The 24010-nt window shown below is 42.0% G+C and overlaps 1 protein-coding gene across 3 annotated transcripts in view; it reads left to right on the top strand.

The window, feature by feature from the left end:
- The first annotated feature begins 1587 nt into the window (after positions 1-1587).
- LOC111973209 (dnaJ homolog subfamily C member 13) overlaps positions 1588-24010 on the top strand; it is a 60430-nt gene continuing 38007 nt past the window's right edge. For 2 of the 3 annotated variants that reach the window (XM_070446742.1, XM_024000492.2), the window contains exons 1-2: positions 1589-1923; positions 7075-7155. In XM_070446742.1, the coding sequence (XP_070302843.1) occupies positions 7088-7155 (68 nt within the window). In that variant the 5' untranslated portion in view covers positions 1589-1923; positions 7075-7087. Of the gene's footprint in view, positions 1924-7074; positions 7156-24010 lie in introns of all 3 variants that reach the window. The other variant, XM_024000493.2, reaches the window with a different exon arrangement.

Here is a 24010-nt window from a genome sequence, read left to right as displayed (position 1 = left end):
ATAGAGTGGATCCTGCCGTTACTACTTTGAGTGGAAGGGTCAAGATGCTGTCTATAGAGGGCGCTACAACACTCTTGATTAAATACATTTTACCGTTTCAGGAATGAAAACAGTAGTGAGCAAGACTTCATTTATTTTGCACCAGTTCAAAGTTTGCAGATTTTTTTTTGTCAGAGGACAACAGCAAAAGCAAAACAATTATGAAGCTGACTTTGTTTGCATTAAAGTATACAGTCCCATTCTGTCTCTTTTCATGTATTTGCCTATTCTGTGTTTTATTCCCCTTTAGAAATAACAGATGAAACCACTGCCTGCATTTGATTACTATACTGATTCTCAGAAATTGTAAGAAAACCATGACAGGGAGTGAATGTACCAAAATGTACAGTATGTTTAAAATTATTTAATTAAAAGTAACTTAGATAACATTATATGGTGGTCGGGTAGAGAGGAAAAGTGATGCACCGTTTTAATTTGGAAGGTGTCTTTCTGCTAATTCTTTGGGTTTACTGTTTATTTGCAGATCAGTTATACAGTGAACAAAAATATAAATGCAACATGTAAAGTGTTGGTCCCATGTTTCATGAGCTGAAATAAAATATCCAGAAATATTCCATATGCACAAAAAAAATATTTATCTCAAATTTTGTGCACAAATTTGTTTACATCCCTGTTAGTGAGCTTTTCTCCTTTGCCAAGATAATCCATCCACCTGACAGGTGTGGCATATCAAGAAGCTGATTAAACAGCATGATCATTACACAGGTGCACCTTGTGCTGGAAAAATAAAACTCCACTCTAAAATATGCAGCTTTATCACACAAGACTTTGCCACAGATGTCTCAAGTTTTGAGGGAGCGTGCAATTGGCATACTGACTGCAGGGATGTCCACCAGAGCTGTTGCCAGAGAATTTAATGTTAATTTCTCTACCGCCTCCGTCATTTTAGAGAATTTGGAAGTACATCCAACCAGCCTCATGAGATCCTGAGGACCATCATTTCTTTTTATGGTGTCTGTAACCAACAGATGCATATCTGTATTCCCAGTCATGTGAAATCCATATATTAGGGCCTAATGAATTTATTTCAAATGACTGAATTCATCAATGACCTGTAACTCAGTAACATCTTGAAATTGTTGCATGTTGCGTTTATATTTTTGTTCAGTATATGTATTGCTCTCAATACACACGGATTATGGTGCAATCAAGACAACTGTGAACTCCCCAAAAATACGAGGTCAAATCATGACGTCAGTGATCTTCAGGCCTGAAAGTCGGAGCTCTAGAAAGATGGTGCTTTCAAGACAAACGGGAACTCGGGAAAAAACGACGTCAAATCATGACGTTGGTGAGCTTCAGGCGGCAGGCCGGGAAGCCGGAGTTGGACGACCGTTTTTCGAGTTCCCAGTTGCGTTGAACCCACTGAAGTCAGAGATTTCCGAGTTCCCAATTGTTTGAACGTGATATTACACTCTTTGGTATGATGCTGATCCTAGATCTGGGCTTATAGACAACTTCGCTTAGAAAGCGCTACTTCCTGACAAACCAATCAACTGACACACTCATGACAGACAGGTTTCGGGTCATGTCTAGAAGGGATGCCGCGAATGTCAACGTGACGTCAAAATGTGCATATAACCCTAACTATTTTCCAAGCCTTAACCTAATTATCCTAACCTGCTACGTTAATTGCCCTAAACTGCTATGAATAGTCACTTCTGACATTAGCGGCATTAATCAAAACCTAGGTTTCGCGCGTGCGCTTTCGCCTGTCAGGAATATGGCAGCATCCTAAGCATTGGGAGCGCAATTTAACAGCAACATCATCGGCTTGGCAAAGCAGAAACACAACAGCCACGCAATTTAGAGGGTCGGGGGTTGAGGTTCGGAAAATAATCAAATCTGGTCGCGAACAAACAGGTAAATTAATCTGCGACTGCACCTCCATGTAAATTACACAGCACCCTTGCTAAGCTAGCTAGCATGGCTAACCTACTGTATGCAGCTTGCTAGCTTCCCTCTTTGGTGAAAAGCACATCCAGTTGAAGTGTGTGTTGATAAAAATAATAACACTGCGACAGTTGTAGGCGTCGCTTGTCATGAGATATTTACAATGTGCATCACTGAATTGGCCATTTCGGCTTCCGTCTTTCCTCGGTCTTGTCTCTATCTGTATCCTCTCAACTTGGCCAGCTAGAGCTGCACTTGAATGTGGCCCTACTAGCCTTTAGCTTGCTAACGTTACCAAAGCAAAGACAAATACACCGCGGCTGGCAAACGGGGTGTGGTTAAAGTGAGTCTGCAGTTATTTATCAAATTAGACACCCATATATAGATTATATTTCACTGTGTCTACGAAAGCATCTAACTAGTTTTTCTAACGGAAGTTAGTTGTGTCAACGTTTAGCATATCTCTACGTTAGTTTAACTTAGATCCATGTACTTTGGATATCTTACATCGAGATGTAACGTTATATCGTTGAGTTGAGAGAACTCAGCTACGTCTAGCAAGGTGTTTGTTGAGCCTTGTTTTGGTCATGACCTGTGTGATATGTACTATGAAATCATGTAGTAATCAAACATTGAATTTGATAGCAGCGTCTACATTCTCAGGCTGACCTCACTTGGTTGTGGCTGTCATGCATTGGTTTTTTGTACTTCTAGCTACTACATTATTTTGCTACTGCGTTATCAGTAACGTTATGTGTAGGTGATTTTGCGTCCTAGTAAGTTAGTGGCAACAATGAATGTGGGGAACAATATTTGTCAATATCAAATTTGTTGTAGACCAAAAGAAGGTTAGCTCCATCCACCCGTTATCCAAGATTAAAGTCACCTTTTTAAAGGTAGCCTTGTCGTGATTCTCACTTGCACCATTTTCAGTAAATCAGACACATAAGCCTATATCCACAACAAAGGCTGAGATCCATTAGGCCTAGTCATTGATTGCATGGATGCTATGCAACTGTGGTGAACAAATATACACAATACCCTTTTCCCTAAAGTTAACAGTTGCAGCATCATTCCCAACTGATAGTATTGAAAGGGCCCCAGTGGAAATGTTGAGGCACATAGTTCTCAAACCTCAAGTGTGTAAAGCCAGGCTTTTCTTCCTCGGTAACAGTGTTATTATGTTAGCTATCATCAGTTATTTATATGCATGTATTTCCCCCTTTGATGATCTGGACTTATCTGAGAATTCCCCCCAAAGTTCAAGTTTTGTTTCTAACTGTTTCATGTGCCATCCAGAGAAGCTCTGTTTGTACGATACATCTAGCAAGTGATGATCAATACATGGGGAGAAGTTTGTTGTCACACCAGGCTCCTGGCTTGCTGACTGTGTTCCTCTCAGACAAAAACAATTCAAAGTTGTAAGATTTGACTCTTTATTCCCATAACTGTTACATCATTTGTTAAATCTGCAGCATTTGCATTCAATCTTGTGCAGAACTCAAATAATTTTGTGTTATTGCACATTCAAATGTCACATGAAGGCAGGTTCCACAGTCACCCAGCGTTCAGAGAGGCTCTGCGGAGTCAGCACTGTGCACTCACTGCTTGGAAAAACCATACACTGCCTCACAGGTCGTATGAGGCAGCGTACGATCCATTTGCTGCTCTGCCTTGTTGATTTTTGTTTGTATCCTCCCTTGGTAAATTGAAGTACTATTTTCTTTTGGGATGGAAAAAAATACTTTCAGTGTAAACATAAACGACTGATCAGATATAAAGTATGTTGAAAATATATTCATTGCAACACCCACCACCAAAGCCCCTTTTTGATCCAGAAAAATATGGTATTACCGAATGTGCACACAAGGGGGCGCTATATCTATCACACACAAGTATGTGAACACCCCTTCAAATTAGTGGATTTGGCTATTTCAGCCACACAGTTRCTGACAGGTGTATAAAATCGAGCACACAGCCATGCAATCTCCATAGACAAGCATCGACAGTAGAATGACCTTACTGAAGAGCTTGTGACTTTTAACGTGGCACCGTCATAGGATGCCACCTTACCAATAAGTCTTTCTGCTAGAGCTGCACCGGTCAACTGTAAGTGTTGTTATTGTGAAGTGTTAATGTCTAGGAGCAACAATGGCTCAGCCACGAAGTGGTAGGCCACACAAGCTCACAGAATGGGACCGTCAAGTGCTGAAGCACGTAGCGTGTAAAAAGCGTCTGTCCTCGGTTGCAACACTCAAAACAGAGTTCCAAACTCCCTCTGGAAGCAACGTCAGCATAGGAACTGTTCGTCGGGAGCTTCATGAAATAGGTTTCCATGGCAGAGCAGCCGCACACAAGCCTAAGATCACCATGCGCAATGCCAAGAATCGGCTTGAGTGGTGTAAAGCTCGCTGCCATTGGACTCTGGATCAGTGGAAACGCATTCTCTGGAGTGATAAATCACGCTTCACCATCTGGCAATCTGACGGACAAATCTGGGTTTGGTGGATTCCAGTAGAACGCTACCTGCCCCAATGCGTAGTGCCAACTGTAAAGTTTGGTGCAGGAGAAATAATGGTCTGGGGCTGTTTTTCATGGTTTGGGCTAGGCCCCTTAGTTCCAGTGAAGGGAAATCTTAACGCTACAGGATACAATGACATTCTAGACGATTCTGTGCTTCCAACTTTGTGGCAACAGTTTGGGGAAGGACCTATCCTGTTTCAGCATGACAATGCCCCCGTGCTGAAAGGGAGGTCCATACAGAAATGGTTTGGGATGAATAGGAACGCCGACTACGAGCCAGGCCTAATCGCCCAACATCAGTGCCTAACTTCACTAATGCTCTTGTGGCTGAGTGGAAGCAAGTCCCCGCAGCAATGTTCCAACATCTAATGGAAAGCCTTCCCAGAGGAGAGAAGGCTGTTATAGCAGCAAAGTGGGGACCAACTTCATATTAATGCCCATGATTTTGGAATGAGATGTTCGATGAGCAGTTGTCCATATACTTTTGACACATACTTTCTCGCTCTCTCTCTAGGAGGGGATTGAATGTCTGCTGTAACCATGAAGCTTGATCTTGACATCTAGCCACTTAGCTAGTAAGTTAGTAAACCAAATTCATAGATGGAGCCCTGAGCTGGATATCATTTATTTGACACATCTTAGATTTCTTATAGTTCTAAGCAGTGGCGTAGCCCGCAGTCCCCGTGAGGGTATATGGTGTAAATGGTATATCGCCCAAGCTTAATCCACAGGAAAAGCTGGGTAGGGTTGTCACATGACCACATCCAGGAATCTTTGCTGGCTTTTTATACCCCTCATCACGGTTACAGAATTAAACTGCATGGCCTTTGAGAGGAGTGCAGAGCACGTGGTAACCTCTATGCCCATTGCAAACGTCGGTCCCTATTGTTAAATTCCACCTGTGTGCGCTTGATTAAATTCATTAGGGGGAAGGGTTTGATGCATATAAAAATAATGTGCTCAGATTCAGAAATGTTCCTTTTAGCTTAGATGGTTTTAACTCTGGTTCTCTTTCAGAGGAAGATTGATGACTGACTTCAGGATTAGTCAGCTAGCTCCTGTCTGATTTGTTACAGTATGTGTTAGTGGGGATTCAGAGTGAAGAGCACCCATCATATACGTTGCCTTGGAACTTTGTATGATACACTTCTCCTCTGTGATTTAATCTTACCATTGAAGAAGAATTCAACGTATCTCTTGGGGGCAAACTGGACTTATTTCGCTGCCCTTTGCTGCAGGCCGACATGGAGAGGACGGAAAAGAGCAGTCATTTATTTCCAGGATGATCTGGGCAGAGGGCTGACACAGGTTCCCTCTGTAACACTGACAGCGCAGCAGCCAAGAGAGAGAGGTTACTACTGCTCTCTGGGCACAATTTACTACTAGTCTACTGCTACCGTCTCACTGTACTATTTGTTTGTCTGTCTGTCTGTTTGCTAGTTACTACTAGTTGCTGGTTTTTATCTAGTGACTTTCTGTGATTTCGGTGGTGTGCGCATGATAGCTTAGTTAGAATCCACATAGGTCTAGTATTCTCAACACAAGTACTGAAGTATATATTTTTAGCTGGATCTTTTGTAGAATTTTCACCCATTTTTAGTCATACAAAATCGTATGTTCTCTACTCCAACAATTAATCCACAGATAACATGGGAAACCTAGTTAGTTTTCTTTGAAAGATGAACGAGGAGAGATTAATCAATCACCCACGTGGGTTAGTATGCTTGAGAGAACCAATTAGCGGCACTTTCAGCGCGTCAAGCGTCTCAAATAGAACCAAGTTCTCTTTTTAGAGCCTGACTACGCAGAAGTCCGTTGACGTGCACGAGCAGTTAGGATGAAATTATTGAGTAACATGCATGTGTACATTTATTTTTGCAACACTCGTGCATGGAATGTGGCCATTCTGGTCATGGTGTCAGGCTTCATTGTTTTGTGATGACCAACACATTCTGTTTGTATGCTGATCTGATGGGCTCAAAGGCTGCTTTTTGTTTGTTTGTTGCTGTGACTGCTGTTGAGACCGTATCTATCAGTCAGAGAGTATCACCTCTGTCTGTTGTTTCAATTTGACTCATTTTCTGTTCAACACTGTTTAGTGCCACAGAGTTTGCCAGCGACGCAACGGTCACGGGACTCTCCCAGCCAGCACAGGGAGTGTCAACAAGGATTTCGATGTGAGGTGTAGAATATGATCCAACAGTGTGAATTGTGTGTGGCAGTATTTTTGGACCGTGTGTGACATAATGTGCATTAATGTCTTTAAGGTCAGGGTGGGTCCTGTGTAACTTCTCCTCAATAGAACTAGCTTTTGGTTATCCAGCTGACGCTTCTCCACTCCCAACTCACATGACTACTTTAGATAGCAATAGGATAGGAATCCCATTGACCTGTGCTCTTCACGCGTAGTTCAATTTGCAGACCGTAGGCCAGTCTATGCTTTCTGCCATTTGCTTAAATTAACGTTGCCTGGCGTCGATTGCCACTGCTCTGACCTCTATGTACTCATTGAAGTGACACTAAAGCAAGACTGTAAAAAGCCTATTTCATCATCCCTTTGTGTCTGTCTCCCTTGACCTTGTTCTCCTATTATTGCAGGTCTTGCCAGAAGATGAATGTCATCAAAGACAACAAAGACTTGGCCTGTTTCTACACCACCAAACACTCCTGGAGGGGAAAGTAAGAGGCGCACCTCATATTCTAACGTTCCTTTCCATGATAGGATTTAATTGGTTGAATGACCGTTTTCTCTGTCCTTGGCGCTGGTCTGCTAGGCTGAGTTAGGTACTCCATTTGCTGTAACTACTACTGCACCAGTCTAGCACCACAACTATAAATGTAACAATTTCAAACATTTTACAGTTCATATAAGGAAACCAGACAATTGCAAAAAATTCATTAGGCCCTAATCTATGGATTTCACATGACTGAGAATACAGATATGTTGGTCACAGATACCTTAAAAATGTATGGGCGTGGATCAGAAAACCAGTCAGTATCTGGTGTGACCACCCTCATCTCCTTCACATAGATTTGATCAGGCTGTTGATTGTGGCCTGTGGAATGTTGTCCCACTCTTCTTCAATGGCTGTGCGAAGTGGCTGGATATTGGCGGGAACTGGAACATGCTGTCGATCCAGAGCATCCCAAAAATGCTCAATGGGTGACATGTCTGGTGAGTATGCAGGCCATGGAAGAACTGGGACATTTTCAGCTTCCATGAACTGTGTACAGATCCTTGCGACATGGGGCCATGTATTATCATGCTGAAACATGATGTGATGGCGGCGGATAAATGGCACCACAATGGGCCTCAGGATCTCGTCACGGCATCTCTGTGCATTCAAATTGCCATTGATAAAATGCAATCGTGCTCGTTGTCCATAGCTTATGCCTGCCTATACCATAACCCCAACGCCACCATGGGGCATTCTGTTCACAACGTTGACATCAGCAAACCGCTCGCCCCCACGACGCCATCTGCCCGGTACAAACATTTTCAAATGTTTTTATTTTGCTTCATGAAACATGGGACCAACACTTTACATGTTGTGTTTATATTTCTGTTCAGTATATATGCTTATCTGCTCTGTGAATGGTATTATCATGCTGTGAAAGATGACCTGAACATGAAGACCTAGGCTAAGCCAGGTACACTCTACCATTCCACACTGAGCCTAGTTGTAGGCCTAGCTATCAGGCAGCAGCAGAACAGACACACTATCAACACCAGAGCAAAGGGAAAGCACTGAAATCCCTGACTCGGTTCTTCCATTGTGTTTGCGTTTCCTTATCTTCAATGGGGGGAGACAAGGTGTAAGTAAATCACTACTGTCAGATTCTTGCTATCCGGAATACATGCCACTGAAATCCCAATACCTATATAGTGCTGGTTAGACGGATTACTCGTGATCTATGACATCACCTTTTTAACTCTAAGTAGGGCTGGATGATATGACCAAAATATCATATCACAATATTTTCAATTTTTTTTTACAATATTTTGTGATTTTGAATAATAAAAGTTCTAAATATGCTTTGAGTAGTTCATGGCAACAAATTAATTATAAGTGATTTCAATGGGGCTTTCTCCATTCTGATTGTTTTATGCTTTTCAATCTAACCCCCCAAAAAATGCAGCATTTTTGTCATTTCTGCATTTTCTGCACTCATTTGTTATAATTTTCACACTACAGCTGAATGGTAGCAATGAGTTCATGAATCAATGGCTTCTTCTATACCTTAGAAAGGGCAAACAAATGTTACTAAAACTGCTCCCTTCCTGTTTCTCTGGTAGGCTTCAATAGAAGTGATACCTGAGGCATTGGGCATTAGACAACAGGATCACATTACCGATACATGCTTCCTAAATGGCTTTGTCCTATTAAGCCAGCCATTGACTGAGGTAACTATAGCAGCCGTGCTAAAGAGTAGATTAGCTATGGCCACAGGAAGGGGAGGGTTGAGGGCTGCTTCCTGCTAATGCCTCGTGATGTGTCCTGCAGGGACCTGGGGTGATGTGTTTGGAGTGGGAGGCCAAGAAAGAAGGGTTTGGTTTATTACTTAACCCTTTGCCTTGAAGACTGCCAAGAGTGTGCAAAGCTTTCTCTCAACCAGCTTCACCTGGAACTATTTTCCAACAGTCTTGAAGGAGTTCCAACATATGCTGAGCACTTGTTGGCTGATTACACAGCCTGATGGTGCGTTGGGTCATTGTCCTGTTGAAAAACAAATGATAGTCCTACTAAGCCCAAACCAGATGGGATGGCGTGTCGCTGCAGAATGCTGTGGTAGCCATGCTGGTTAATTGTTTACATACACTAAGTTGACTGTGCCTTTAAACAGCTTGGAAAATTCCAGAAAATGTTGTCATGGCTTTAGAAGCTTCTGATAGGCTAATTGACATCATTTGAGTCAATAGGTGTACCTGTGGACGTATTTCAAGGCCTACCGTCAAACTCAGTGCCTCTTTGCTTGACATCAAGAGAAAATCAAAAGAAATCAGCCAAGACCGCACTGCTCTAAAATCTCCATTAAAAAATAAATAAATAAGAGACCGGTTAGCAACTGCACATGGGGACAAAAATTGTACTTTTTGGAGAAATGTCCTCTGGTCTGATGAAACAAAAATAGAACTGTTTGGCCATAATGACCATCGATATGTTTGGAGTAAAAAGGGTGAGGCTTGTAAGCCAAAGAACACCATCCCAACCCTGAAGCATGGGGGTGGCAGCATCATGTTGTGGGGGTGCTTTGCTGCAGGAGGGACTGGTGCACTTCACAAAATAGATGGCATCATGAGGGAGGAAAATTGTGGATATATTGAAGCAACATCTCAAGACATCAGTCAGGAAGTTAAAGCTTGGTCGCAAATGAGGCTTCCAAATGGACAATGACCCCAAGCAGACTTCCAAAGTTGTGGCAAAATGGCTTAAGGACAAGTCAAGGTATTGGAGTGGCCATCACAAAGCCCTGACCCAAATCCTATAGAACATTTCTGGGCAGAACTGAAAAAGCGTGTGTGAGCAAGGAGGCCTACAAACCTGATTCAGTTACACCAGCTCTGTCAGGAGGAATGGGCTAAAATTCACCCAACTTATTGTGGGAAGCTTGTGGAAGGCTACCTGAAACGTTTGACCCAAGGTAAACAATTTTTAGGCATTGCTACCAAATACTAATTGAGTGTATGTTAACTTCTGACCCACTGGGAATGTGATGAAAGTAATCAAAGCTGAAATAAATAATTCTCTCAACTATTATTCAGACATTTCTTACATTCTTAAAATAAATTTAAAAATAGATTTCCCCCCCCCCCTTCTGTTTTGTAGTTTGAAAATGTACTGACCAAAGCGGGCCAGCCATATGAAGGCTTGATTAACTGGCCGGGTGAGCTCGGCAGATGTTGCCGGGTGAGCTCGGCAGATGTTGCCGGGTGAGCTCGGCAGCCCTGAATGTCGAGCTGTGATTTGTCCGTTTCAGTTTTGAGGGCTATTGGATTTGCCTAGCATTAGCATGTTGGCTAAATGTTTGGCGTGTTGCACATTGCTACATCTAGCCTAATGATTTGGATTAGTTTAGGCTTGATTTTTACCATTAGAGATGTTTGAGCTGCGCAAGAGAGGCAGTTGTACCAAGCTTTCCAGTAGACTCAAGAAGGAAGTTACGTAATGTGATGCGTTAGTCTGAAATCTGAGACTGGTAAAGGAAAGCAAAACCCCAAAGTTTGCACAGTGCGGTGGAGTGATGACTATGACAGGTAGCCTATAGATCAATGAAGATGTAGTCAGTTTTTCACAGGCTTTTCTGCTGGGTAAATTCATTTGAATTCAATCACTTTTTGACAGCATCGCTTTAGATTTGAACGAAACCTTCGATACATATTTGCCCATTGTATAAGTGTCTTTTTTGACCCGAATACCTAAATATTCAAGAGATACCCCACCATAACATGAGACATCCACGTTTTTCTCACTTGAAAAGATAAATGTTTGAAATTTGATATAATTTAAAAGCTTACTAACAGGGTTGTCAAAAATTGTATAGTTTCTGGAAAATTTTTCAGCTTTAATGTCAATTATCAAAAGCACATGCTAACTCAGATCTTTTTCATATTCGCATATGCTGTAGCTTAGACCCTATTTTACATCATCTAAGGTTTTTATTTTGTGCCTGCCATCTGACACAACATGCTCTTGAGTACAGGGTGGGTGTCATGTTTTAGCTGTGTTTTTTTGTTTTGTTTTACTCTTTATAAAATGTATACATCTTACAGATACACACAAACAATGTCTACATCTCACCTGCCCAGACCCGCATGCTCACTCCCCCATCCCTAGTGCCTGCATTATTGTTTGCCACTTGTATCAATACATTTCTCGGTCGCCCATGCTATTTCAATAATAAATCATTTGATTTTTACATTGTGTTAACGATGGCGGATTGATTGATTTAGGTTTTTCAAGATGAGAAGAGAATCGTCCAGCCCATTGGGTATCTCACTACACTCCCATATGCCATGTCTTGAATTAGGGCTGGGCGATATGGCCAAAATCTCATATAACGATACATATCACGATATAGCACGATGGCCACAAGCGAAGCCCTATTTTTTTTAATTTATTTATAACATTTTGAATTATACTCAACAAATAAAAGGTACTTACTCATATTTGATTATTTCTCCTTTTATTTAGAATATTTTTGCACATTTTCAATGAAGCATTTAGCAAAATATAAAATAATGTATAACATCTAAAAAGGTAAATAGAGAACTCTTCAAATATAGTTGCAAACAAAATAAATATAGGCCTAAAATATATATATATATAAACCGAACTCAGCAAAAAAAATAAACGTCCTCTCACTGTCAACTGCGTTTATTTTCAGCAAACTTAACATGTGTAAATATTTGTATGAACATAAGATTCAACAACTGAGACATAAACTGAACAAGTGCCACAGGCATGTGACTAACAGAAATATGTGTCCCTGAACAAAGGGGGGGTTCAAAATCAAAAGTAACAGTCAGTATCTGATGTGGCCACCAGCTGCATTAAGTACTGAAGTGCATCTCCTCATGGACTGCACCAGATTTGTCAGTTCTTGCTGTGAGATGTTAACCCACTCTTCCTCCAAGGCACCTGCAAGTTCTCTGACATTTCTGGCGGGAATAGCCTTAGCCCTCACCCTCCGATCCAACAGGTTCCAGACATGCTCAATGGGATTGAGATCCGGGCTCTTCGCTGGCCATGGCAGAACACTGACATTCCTGTCTTGCAGGAAATCACGCACAGAACGAGCAGTATGGCTGGTGGCATTGTCATGCTGGATGTCAGGATGAGCCTGCAGGAAGGGTACCACATGAGGGAGGAGGATGTCTTCCATGTAACGCACAGCGTTGAGATTGCCTGCCCTGACAACAAGCTCAGTCCGATGATGCTGTGACACACCGCCCCAGACCATGACGGACCCTCCACCTCCAAATCGATCCTGTTCCAGAGTACAGGCCTAGGGTGTAACGCTCATTCCTTCGACAATAAACACGAATCCGACCATCACCCCTGGTGAGACAACCGCGACTCGTCAGAGGAGAGTACTTTTTGCCAGTCCTGTTTAGTCCAGCGACGGTGGGTTTGTGCCCATAGGCGATGTTGTTGCCGGTGATGTTTATTTATTTATTTAACCTTTATTTAACCAGGTAGGCAAGTTGAGAACAAGTTCTCATTTACAGTTGCGACCTGGCCAAGATAAAGCAAAGCAGTTCGACACATACAACAACACAGAGTTACACATGGAGTAAAACAAACATACAGTCAATAATACAGTAGAAAAATAAGTCTATATACAATGTGAGATAAGGGAGGTGAAGGCAAAAAAAAGGCCATGGTGGCGAAGTAAATACAATATAGCAAGTAAAACACTGGAATGATTTGCAGTGGAAGAATGTGCAAAGTAGAGAGAAATAATGGGGTGCAAAGGAGCAAAATAAATAAATGCAGTAGGGAAAGTGGTAGTTGTTTGGGCTAAATTATAGATGGGCTATGTTAAAAAATWWAAAAAAAGAAGCCCTATCTGGAATTATGCAGACCGACGGATTAAAAGTAATTTGACATTGTAATACTTCTGACTTTCTAGCTCTGCCCACAACTTCCGGACTTCATAGCATTCCCAGAAAGCATGAATTATTTAGTCATTATTAGTTTTACACTTGAGACATRACTCTGCCGTTGTGCTGTAGAATTTGTGAATTTTGTCTTGTATAATACATTTTATACATTCATTTATACTGGATTAAGTGTACATTTTCGTTAACTGTAATTTCGTCAGTTACACTCCAACTTCCCCCTTATCTTGTATCAGTTATTTTTAATTCTTAGTTCCAATAGTTTATATTTTTTTCTAAGAGATTGTCAGTTGGATATGCTCTGTGCAAGGTTTTGTATATCTTACCGATCATATGAACATCCTTTTCTGACTCCCTCAAGGTTGCTCTGATATCACAAAATTTCAATTTGATATCTTTTAGACTTAACTTTTTTGTTGTTGTTGAAACTATCAGTCCAAAATTACTTTTTAATTCTGTCATGTAAACATTTCAACTTTCAAATGGTACCACAAAGATGGTTCGGGGTCCACACGTCACATCAGAGAATGTTGACTTGACTGGGAATATCTGTTTTAAATTATACTGTCAATCCTCCATAGAAATATAGATGATAGAATAGACATTCCAATTGAATCGGAGTTTACCGTTTTTAGATAATTGACTGTAGTTTAAATGTTTAAAAATGTAACATTTTCGTCATGTTTTTTTCCTGGAAATAACATATTTTGACAACCCTGTTTGTAAGCTTTAAAATCATATCAAACTCGACCGTTTTATCTTTTCCAGTGATGAAGACATGGATGTCGCATGGTATGGTAGATTATGCGAAATGAGTCAACTTTGAGCACCTTTATCTCCTGAAGTCACTTTCTGACCACTTCTTCTTTGGGCAAACATGTATGAAAAGTTTTGTTTAAATCAAAAGTGATGCTTTCAAGAAGTGATAGAATTCAAATGGATTTACCCTGCGGTGTCCTGTGGTTAGGGCTGTAGTATGCATCTCTAACACTGCGTCTTGTGCTTTCTCTCCATATAAACTCCCTTTTAAACTTCATCTCTATTACACCCTGGTAACATCTACCATATACACCCCCCCCACACTACTGCCTTCCTCCTCTGTCCCAGACAATACTGAGGAATTGTTAAGGAGGGAAGAGACAATTTGATTCAGTCAATGGAAAGACTCTTTCACTGTGTGCTTGTGTGTACATCATGTACCAAAGCCTAGCTGTCTGTAGACAATAGATTTAGATTTTCCAGCTGTAGACAAAATACCCAAGTGCCTTAGTGCTTATCACTGCCTTGCTTTGCATTAGGCCTCTGTGCCTAATTTAAAATGTATGCCAAACAAACGAACCATACTCCATGCACAAGGACTACTTTTAACAATGTACACTGAACATTTCACAAAAACACATTTACTGGACGAACTGTGCAGATGCTAAATTTGGTAACAGAATTTTGGAAAAATCTCCTGCAGTTTGTGTCCAAGTGTTTCTTATTTATWTWTTTTTTTAAATAATATCTGCTCCGAATTAAGATTCAATGATGTCTGCAGAAAGAATGCGGTGTCAGCTATGACATGACACGTTGCCTTTGAAAAAATCTATTTTGGTTATTGAACTACAGTAAGTAAAGTGGACTTGCACCCATTAACAGAATTGCGGTAACATAATTTAGTCATGTGTCCCTGGTCTATACGACACAGAAATGCATAATTATGAAATATGAACATCATTCTCTTCATGGTGATGTATCCTAAATAGATACACAAAGGTAGAAATGTGCAATATCCTCCTTTTGTATATTTGGGTATTATTCTACACAGACTTTTTATTTTAATGTACTCTGCCCCCAAACGGGACCAAATCTGAATCAATCATAGACGTCTGTTTCACAAGTTTGGAACGTAGAGTTGGTGTACTCAAGTTTAGTGTACTGTACTCTACTGAACTATATTCTACTTTTCTTTTCTGTGTACTGTGCTGTCCAAACTTGTGAACCCAACTGTGGTTTGTGATTTCCCATTGTAGTCAATTCAATTGCTGAAATCCAGTTACTGATTTGGTGATGGAATTTTGAGTTTTAATCACTTACCAATTTTGTTGATGAATTATTATCTGTAAAAACACTAACTAATATGTGTGTGTGTGTATATATGTCTACCTTGTTACTTCTGAGAAATGTGAAAATATTTTAAAGATATGTGTGTTTTTGGTAATGGAATTTCAAGGCATTACATTTCTCACACTAAATACAAGTGATATTAGTTRGCAGGGGTCTTGACTWCAACATKATTGTTTTTTGATGTATTTCAAATACCTTAAGACTTTTTCTGTTTGACCAGAAATCAAAGCCTTTGCTTATTCCACATTTTTAGGATGGAAAATGGTTTCAAAATATGTATTAATTTCTCAAAAATATTGACTCTTGGCTTCCATTTGACACTCAATTTCATATGCTCCTATGAACTTCACATGTTGGTGCTCATGGGKCTTTTTACATGGAAATCACCCCCTGCCAATTACATGTTCCACTGCTTCCAATAACATTCGTATGAAATGTGATCGCAGTGTCTTTATGATGATGTAAAGCACTCTGAGGTCATGGAGGGAATGCCTGTATGCCAACATACTGACTCAACTCCAGCTGACTTTAATAATGGAAATTGATGGAAATTGATCAAAAATGTATCACTAGCCACTTTAAACAATGCCACTTAATATAATGTATATGTATAAACTGTACTCTATCATCTACTGCATCTTGCCATCTTTATGTAATACATGTATCACTAGCCACTTTAAACTATGCACTTTCATKTKTACATACCCTACATTACTCATCTCATATGTATATACTGTACTCGATACCATCTACTGCATCTTGCCTATGCCGTTCTGTACCATCACTCATTCATATATCTTTATGTACATATTCTTTATCCCTTTACACTTGTGTTTATAAGGTAGTAGTTGTGGAATTGTTAGGTTAGCTTACTCGTTGGTTATTACTGCATTGTCAGAACTAGAAGCATTTCGCTACACTCGCATTAATATCTGCTAACCATGTGTATGTGACAAATAACATTTCATTTGATTTATAATGACTGTTGTTGTTGTGAGGAGCAGCATAGCCAGCCCTGCCCTCTACTTTTCATAACCTCTGACCCACGTAGGCTATGTAGAGTTTTTCCTGACCATGTGACCTGCCCAGGAAAACACTTGGGGGGGCCCTAGTTACTCTGGGCCCGGGTTATAGACTGTCAGGTCATATGGTCAGGAAAAACTGCTGGCCCTAACTACGACAGTATGTGCTGGGCTGTTCCGTGCTTAGACTGGGCTGGGTGAGTGCCTGTATCTGTCTGGAGAGTACAGGTCACAGAGGATGAATAATTAACCAGTCGTGTGACTAGGCCCAGCCACTGAGCAGCAAGGACAAAGGCTCCATGTAGAGGGGTGCCCTCATAGCAGAGCAGGGGCCCTGCACTTAGAGCTGAGAGGGAGGGAGAGCGAGTGAGGGAGGGTGGAGTTGGCTCAGGGTAGGATGAAAGGGAAACGATGTGCTTGCATAAGGTTGGAGGAGGAGAGGGAGGTAGACTCTGCTACTGGGATGCAGAGACTGTAGATTCCACCCAAACGTTGACTGATTACTCTCGATGTCCCATCTACCCCTGTATTTCTATCACTGATATCTGGACACACTCAGGCGTGGATCAAAGGTCTTTCAAGGTGTTTTGGAACGAATGGCCAACGACTGTGATTGTCTATTTAAGCCACTTTCTGTTTGTCTGAACGTAGTGAAGATCTGTGTTTTTCTATGTGTGTTTTGTCTCTCTGTGTGTGCGTGCGCCAATGTTTTTGTGTTGAAGAGAACAGTGACTGGGAGGTGCCGAAAGTGCTCCTTTCAGCTCACAAACACTGCTCCCACGCTCTCCCTTCACCTATTGATCAGACAACTCTGTGAAGCCAGGGTCTTCAAGTGTGACACACTCTTCTCATGAGAATATCCCAGGGCCTAAATGTTGATAAATGTGTGTAGGTAGAGATTATAATACGACGAAATAGCCTTAAGTATTTGAAAATGTAGGGCCTACGTGATCGTAGTCACTTTGATACGCAGAACAAGGAATGTTGCACGAATGTTGTCATAATGCCGGTCCGCCCTTCCTGTGTTGGCTCCATCTTTTCATTCCCATCAAGTCAGTTACTGAATCKGTTGCCTCATTGCCAATCACACATTCAGCACATTTTAAAGGCATCAGCGTGGTTAGCAGCATGTTGGAATTTGGCCGAAAAACAATCCCAATCATTCACTTTGTCCAATGGAACATCCCAGGAAATAAGTCCTTTGGRGGGTTAGCTTAGCAACATCTGAGCCTGGCACCTGACATCAGCTTGGTTTAGTTTTATGCATGTTTAGTTCAGATGCAAAGTTGTGGACAGGATGTTGTTATAGAATCTTGGCTCAAAAATTTAATTTCAGAGCTCTCTGCTCTTATTCCTTCAGTTTCGGTGCCCAAGAGCTGTAGCGTAGCATTTAGGTTAAGGTGCATGTAGGCTACATCCTAGGTTTTGCTTAGAGGTCTTGTTGTGGCTTGATACTTGGGCAGCTTCTCAAATAACGCCGTATTCCGTTTATAGTGCAGTACTTTTGACCAGGGTCCACCAGCCGAGCCAATGCTTGGCTAACCTCTGTCACTTCAGATATGCCACCACTTAGGATACAGCAGCAAAGCAATTCAGGTCCACCACCCTCACTGCAGTACTCCACAGTCCACACTCAATTTCTTTACTGAATGTTGAGCTACCCTAAGTAGCAAATGGAACCCTATTCCCTATATAGTGCACTACTTTTGACCAGGTCATTTACTGTAAATTATGGCGCTACGTATGGAATAGATTGCCCCTACAGGAGAAACCGCATCGCACTGAATGATGGTCTGCCTTTGACATTCGTTCAGAGTTTGTTTGACACAGTTTGTTTTTAGGGAACACCTGCTGGTAGGCATCGGACTGCSAACATTTTCTGCTGTTTCTAAATTGGTTTGCACTCGGTTAGCAAATTACAGTGAGCTAACTTGTTTTTGTTTTGGCTGTAGAATGAATATGGGGTTCAAGTTTAGGCTGTCAGCTTTCATTGCAGGGTATTTTCATCCATATCGGGTGAACAGTTTAGACAGCACTTTTTGTACATAGGTCCCCATTTTAGGGGACCAAACGTATTGTGACATACACTTATGTGTATAAAAGTATCTGGTCATATATTCATAGCACACAATGACCCGGCAACATCAAGCTTGGAACACTACACATTTGTTGGATGCATTTGTTGTTTGTTTTGGTTGTGTTTCAGATTATGTGCCCAATAGAAATGAATGATAAATAATGTATTTTGGAGTCACTTCTATTGTAAATAACAATAGAATATGTTTCTAAACACTTCTACATAAATTCAAAAAGCACAGCACTTACTGTGTTGATGATTGGCTGAGAGAAATCGAGGATGAAAAGGTTGTGGGGGCTGTTTTGTTAGACTTTAGTGCGGCTTTTGACATTATTGGTGAGACTGTTATGGCTGTACACCCCCTGCTATATTATGGATAGAGTTACCTGTCTAACGGAACACAGAGGGTATTATTTAATGGAAGCCTCTACATCAAAATCCAGTTAGAATCAGGAATTCCCCAGGGCAGCTGTCTAGGCCCCTTACTTTTTTCCATCTTTACTAACAACATGCCTTTGAGTAAAGCCAGTGTGTCTATGTATGCGGATGCCTCAACACTATACACGTCAGCCACCACAGCGACTGAAATGACAGCAACACTTAAAGAGCTGCAGTTAGTTTCAGAATGGGTGACAAGGAATAAATTAGTCCCAAATACAATGCTTTAGGACAAATCATTCACTTAACCCTAATCCTCAACTAAATATTGTAATGAATAATGTGGAAATTGAACAAGTTGAGGAGACTAAACTGCTTGGAGTAACCCTGGATTGTAAACTGTCATAGTCAAAACATATTGATACAACAGTAGCTAGGGTGGGGAGGAGTCTGTCTAAAGCGCTGCTCTGCATTCTTAACAGCACTATCAACAAAGTAGGTCCTACAAGCCAATTCAGTGTGTGGTCAGGTGCCACAAAGGGACATTGCAATTGGCTCAGAACAGGGCAGCACGGCTGGCCCTTGGATTGACACGAAGAGCTAACATTAATGATATACATGTCAATCTTTCCTGGCTCAAAGTGGAGGAGAGATTGACTGCATCACTACTTGTATTTGTGAGAGGTATTGACATGTTGAATGCACCGAGCTGTCTGTCTAAACTACTGGCACACAGTTCGGACACCCATGCATACCCCAAAAAACATGCCACCAGAGGTCTCTTCACAGTCCCCAAGTCCAGAACAGACTGTGGGAGGCGCACAGTACGACATAGAGCCATGACTATATGGAACTCTATTCCACATCATGTAACTCATGCCAGCAGTAAAATGTAGATTAAAAAAAAACAGATAAAATACACCTTATGGAACAGCTGGGACTGTGAAGCAACACAAACATAGACACATCCATACAAACACACAATAGCATACGCACTATACACACATGTACACATAGACATGTGGTACTAGAGTAGAGGCTTGAGGGCACACACACTTAATATGTTGTGAAATCTGTTATGACTGTAATGTTTTTCAAATGTATTACTGCCCTAATTTAGCTGGACCTCAGGAAGTGTAGCTGCAGCCTTGTGATCCATAATAAATACAAATGTGGATGCTACCATGATTAGGGATAATCGTGAATAATGATGTGAGAAAGTTAGACGCACAGATATCATACCCCCCMAAAATACCCTATTCCCGTTATTGTAATGGAGAGAAATTAGTATAGTATTTTTATTTCATTTTTCATCTCAGTCCCCGCAGGAGGCCTTTTGGTAGGCTGTTATTGTAAATAAGAAATTGTTCTTAACTGACTTGCCTAGTTAAATTAAAGTTAAAGTAAAAACATGTGGTATGTCTTGAGGGTATGATATTTCTCACTCCAAAATGACACAATACATTATTTACCATTCATTTTTATTGGCCAGAAAATAATCTGAACCACAACCAAAACAAACAGCAAATGCATCCAACAAATGTGTGGAGCACAAGCATGATGTAGTCATTGTGTGCTATGAATGTGAGACCAAATACGTCACTTTTTACTACTTTAATACAYGTAAGTGAATTTGTCCCAGTACTTTTGGTCCCCTAAAATGGGGGGACTATGTACAAAAAGTTATTTAATTTCTAAATGGTTCACCCGATATGGATGAAAATATTCTCAAAACTGACAGTCTGCACTTTAACCTCAGTCGTTGTATCATTTCAAAGAGCTGGAGTACAGAGCCAAAACAACATGTGTCACTGTCCCAATACTTTTGGAACTCGCTGTACGCACTGTGTTCAGAGGTGCTAAGTACTCTTGGCCGGCAAATGCTACCGACGTGTCCATGCCTTAAAACTTGTTTGGGATAGGGGGCAGCATTTTCACTTTTGGATGAATAGCGTGCCCAGAGTGAACTGCCTCCTACTCAGTCCCAGATGCTAATATATGCATGTTATTATTAGTATTGGATAGAAAACACTCTGAAGTTTCTAAAACTGTTTTGAATGATGTCTGTGAGTATATGGCAGAACTCATATGGCAGGCAAAAACCTGAGAATAAATCCAAACAGGAAGTGGGAAATTTGAGGTTTTTGAACTCACCCCTATCGAATACACAGTGGGATATGGGCTATTTTGCACTTCCTAAGGCTTCCACTAGATGTCAACCGTCTTTAGAACGTTGTTTCAGGCTTCTCATGTGAAGGGGGGCCGGATGGGAGCTGTTTGACTAAGGGGTCTGCCTACAACCTCGTTCTCAGTCATGCGCTTTCACTTGAGAGGTTGCTCTCGTTCCATTGCTTTTCTACAGACAATGGAATTCTCCGGTTGGAACAGTATTGAACTTATATGATAAAAACATCCTAAAGATTGATTCTATACTTAGTTTGACAAGTTTCTTCGACCTGTAATATAACCTTTTGAACGTTTCGTCCGAATGGACCAGATTGCGCTTTTGGATTTGTTTACCAAACGCCCTAACAAAAGAAGCTATTGGACATAAATGGACATAAATGATGGACATTATTGAACAAAACAAGCATTTATTGTGGAACTGCGAGTCCTGGGAGTGCATTCTGATGAAGATCATCAAAGGTAAGTGAATATTTATAATGCTATTTATGAATAATGTTGACTACCCAACATGGCGGATATTTCTCTGGCTGGTTTGGGCTCTGAGCGCCATTCTCAGAATATGCTTTTTCCGTAAAGTTTTTTTGAAATCTGACACAGCGGTTGCATTAAGGAGAAGTGTATCTAAAGTTCCATGCATAACACTTGAATTTTCATCAACATTTATAATTAGTATTTCTGTGAATTCATGTGGCTCTCTGCAAAATCATAGCATGTTTTTGAACTACTGAACATAACACACCAATGTAAAATTAGATTTTTGAATATAAATATGCACTTTATCTTTGGCGGGAAAAGTGGCTGGGTTTTTGGTGGTGACCTAACATAATCGCTTGTGGAGCTTTCGCTGTAACGCATTTTTGAAATCAGACACTGTGGCTGGATTAACGAGAATTTTATCTTTAAAATGGTGCCTAATACTTGTATGTTTGAGAAATTAGATTTTCGCTAGCGGAACCCCAGTCCTAGACAGGTTAACTCAATTGTTTGTTAAATGTTTTTGTCATTTAGCAGACACTCTTATCCAGAGCTACYTACAGGAGCAGTYAGGGTTAAGTGCCTTGCTCAAGAGCACATCAACAGATTTCACCTAGTCAGCTCTGGGATTCGAACTAGCAACCTTTCGGTTACTGGCCCAATCTCTTAACCGCTAGGCTACCACCCAGTCCCCTCAATGTCCTGTAGGTCTTTGAATAACAGATTTACATTTACATTTAAGTCATTTAGCAGACGCTCTTATCCAGAGCGACTTACAAATTGGTGCATTCACCTTATGATATCCAGTGGAACAACCACTTTACAATAGTGCATCTAACTCTTTTAAGGGGGCGGGGGGGTTAGAAGGATTACTTTATCCTATCCTAGGTATTCCTTAAAGAGGTGGGGTTTCAGGTGTCTCCGGAAGGTGGTGATTGACTCCGCATGGACCTGGCGCGTCGTGAGGGAGTTTGTTCCACCATTGGGGTGCCAGAGCGCGAACAGTTTTGACTACGGGCTGAGCGGGAACTGTACTTCCTCAGAGGGAGGAGGCGAGCAGGCCAGAGGTGGATGAACGCAGTGCCCTTGTTTGGGTGTAGGGCCTGATCAGAGCCTGAAGGTACGGAGGTGCCGTTCCCCTCACAGCTCCGTAGGCAAGCACCATGGTCTTGTAGCGGATGCGAGCTTCAACTGAAGCCAGTGAGAGAGCGAGGAGCGGAGCGGGGTGACGTGAGAGAACTTGGGAAGGTTGAACACCAGACGGGCTGCGGCGTTCTGGATGAGTTGTAGGGGTTTAATGCACAGGCAGGGAGCCAGCCAACAGCGAGTTGCAGTAATCCAGACGGGAGATGACAAGTGCCTGGATTAGGACCTGCGCCGCTTCCTGTGTGAGGCAGGGTCGTACTCTGCGCATGTTGTAGAGCATGAACCTACAGGAACGGGTCACCGCCTTGATGTTAGTGAGAACAACAGGGTGTTGTCCAGGATCACGCCAAGGTTTCTAGCACTCTGGGAGGAGGACACAATGGAGTTGTCAACCGTGATGGCGAGATCATGGACGGGCAGTTCTTCCCCGGGAGGAAGAGCAGCTCCGTCTTGCCGAGGTTCACTTGAGGTGGTGATCCGTCATCCACACTGATATGTCTGCCAGACATGCAGAGATGCGATTCGCCACCTGGTTATCAGAGGGGGGAAAGAGGAAGATTAATTGTGTGTTCGTGCTGCATAGCAATGACAGGAGAGGCCATGTGAGGATATGACAGAGCCAAGTGACTTGGTGTATAGCGAGATATGAGAGGCCTAGAACAGAGCCCTGGGGGACACCAGTGGTGAGAGCACGTGGTGCGGAGACAGATTCTCCCACGCCACCTGGTAGGAGCGACCTGTCAGGTAGGACGCAATCCAAGCGTGGGCCGCGCCGGAGATGCCCAACTCGGAGAGGGGTGAGAGGAGGACTGATGGTTCACAGTATCAAAGGCAGCCGATAGGTCTAGAAGGATGAGAGCAGAGGAGAGAGAGTTAGCTTTACCAGTGCGGAGGCCTCCGTGACACAGAAAAGCAGTCTCAGTTGACATGACTAGTCTTGAAACCTGACTGATTTGGATCAAGAAGGTCATTCTGAGAGAGATAGCAGGAGAGCTGGCCAAGGACGGACGTTCAAGAGTTTTGGAGAGAAAAGAAAGAAGGGATACTGGTCTGTAAGTGTTGACATCGGAGGGATCGAGTGTAGGTTTTTTCAGAAGGGGTGCAACTCTCGCTCTCTTGAAGATGGAAGGGACGTAGCCACGGTCAAGGATGAGTGATGAGCGGGGTGAGTAAGGAAGAAGGTCTCCGGAAATGGTCTGGAGAAGAGAGGAGGGGGTAGGGTCAAGCGGGCAGGTTGTTGGGCGGCTGGCCGTCACAAAGACGCGAGATTTCATCTGGGGGAGAGAGGGGAGAAAGAGGTCAAAGCACAGGGTAGGGCAGTGTGAGCAGAACCAGCGGTGTCGTTTGACTTAGCAAACGAGGATCGGATGTCGGCGACCTTCTTTTCAAAATGGTTGACGAAGTCATCCGGCATAGAGGGGGAGGAGGATTCAGGAGGGAGGAGAAGGTGGCAAAGAGCTTCCTAGGGTTAGAGGCAGATGCTTGGAATTTAGAGTGGTAGAAAGTGGCTTTAGCAGC

The sequence above is a fragment of the Salvelinus sp. IW2-2015 genome, linkage group LG14 (assembly GCF_002910315.2).
Source record: "Salvelinus sp. IW2-2015 linkage group LG14, ASM291031v2, whole genome shotgun sequence".
NCBI classification, from domain to species: domain Eukaryota; kingdom Metazoa; phylum Chordata; class Actinopteri; order Salmoniformes; family Salmonidae; genus Salvelinus; species Salvelinus sp. IW2-2015.
Note: the sequence above shows the minus strand (reverse complement) of the source record. Positions and strands in the feature narration are given on the sequence as shown.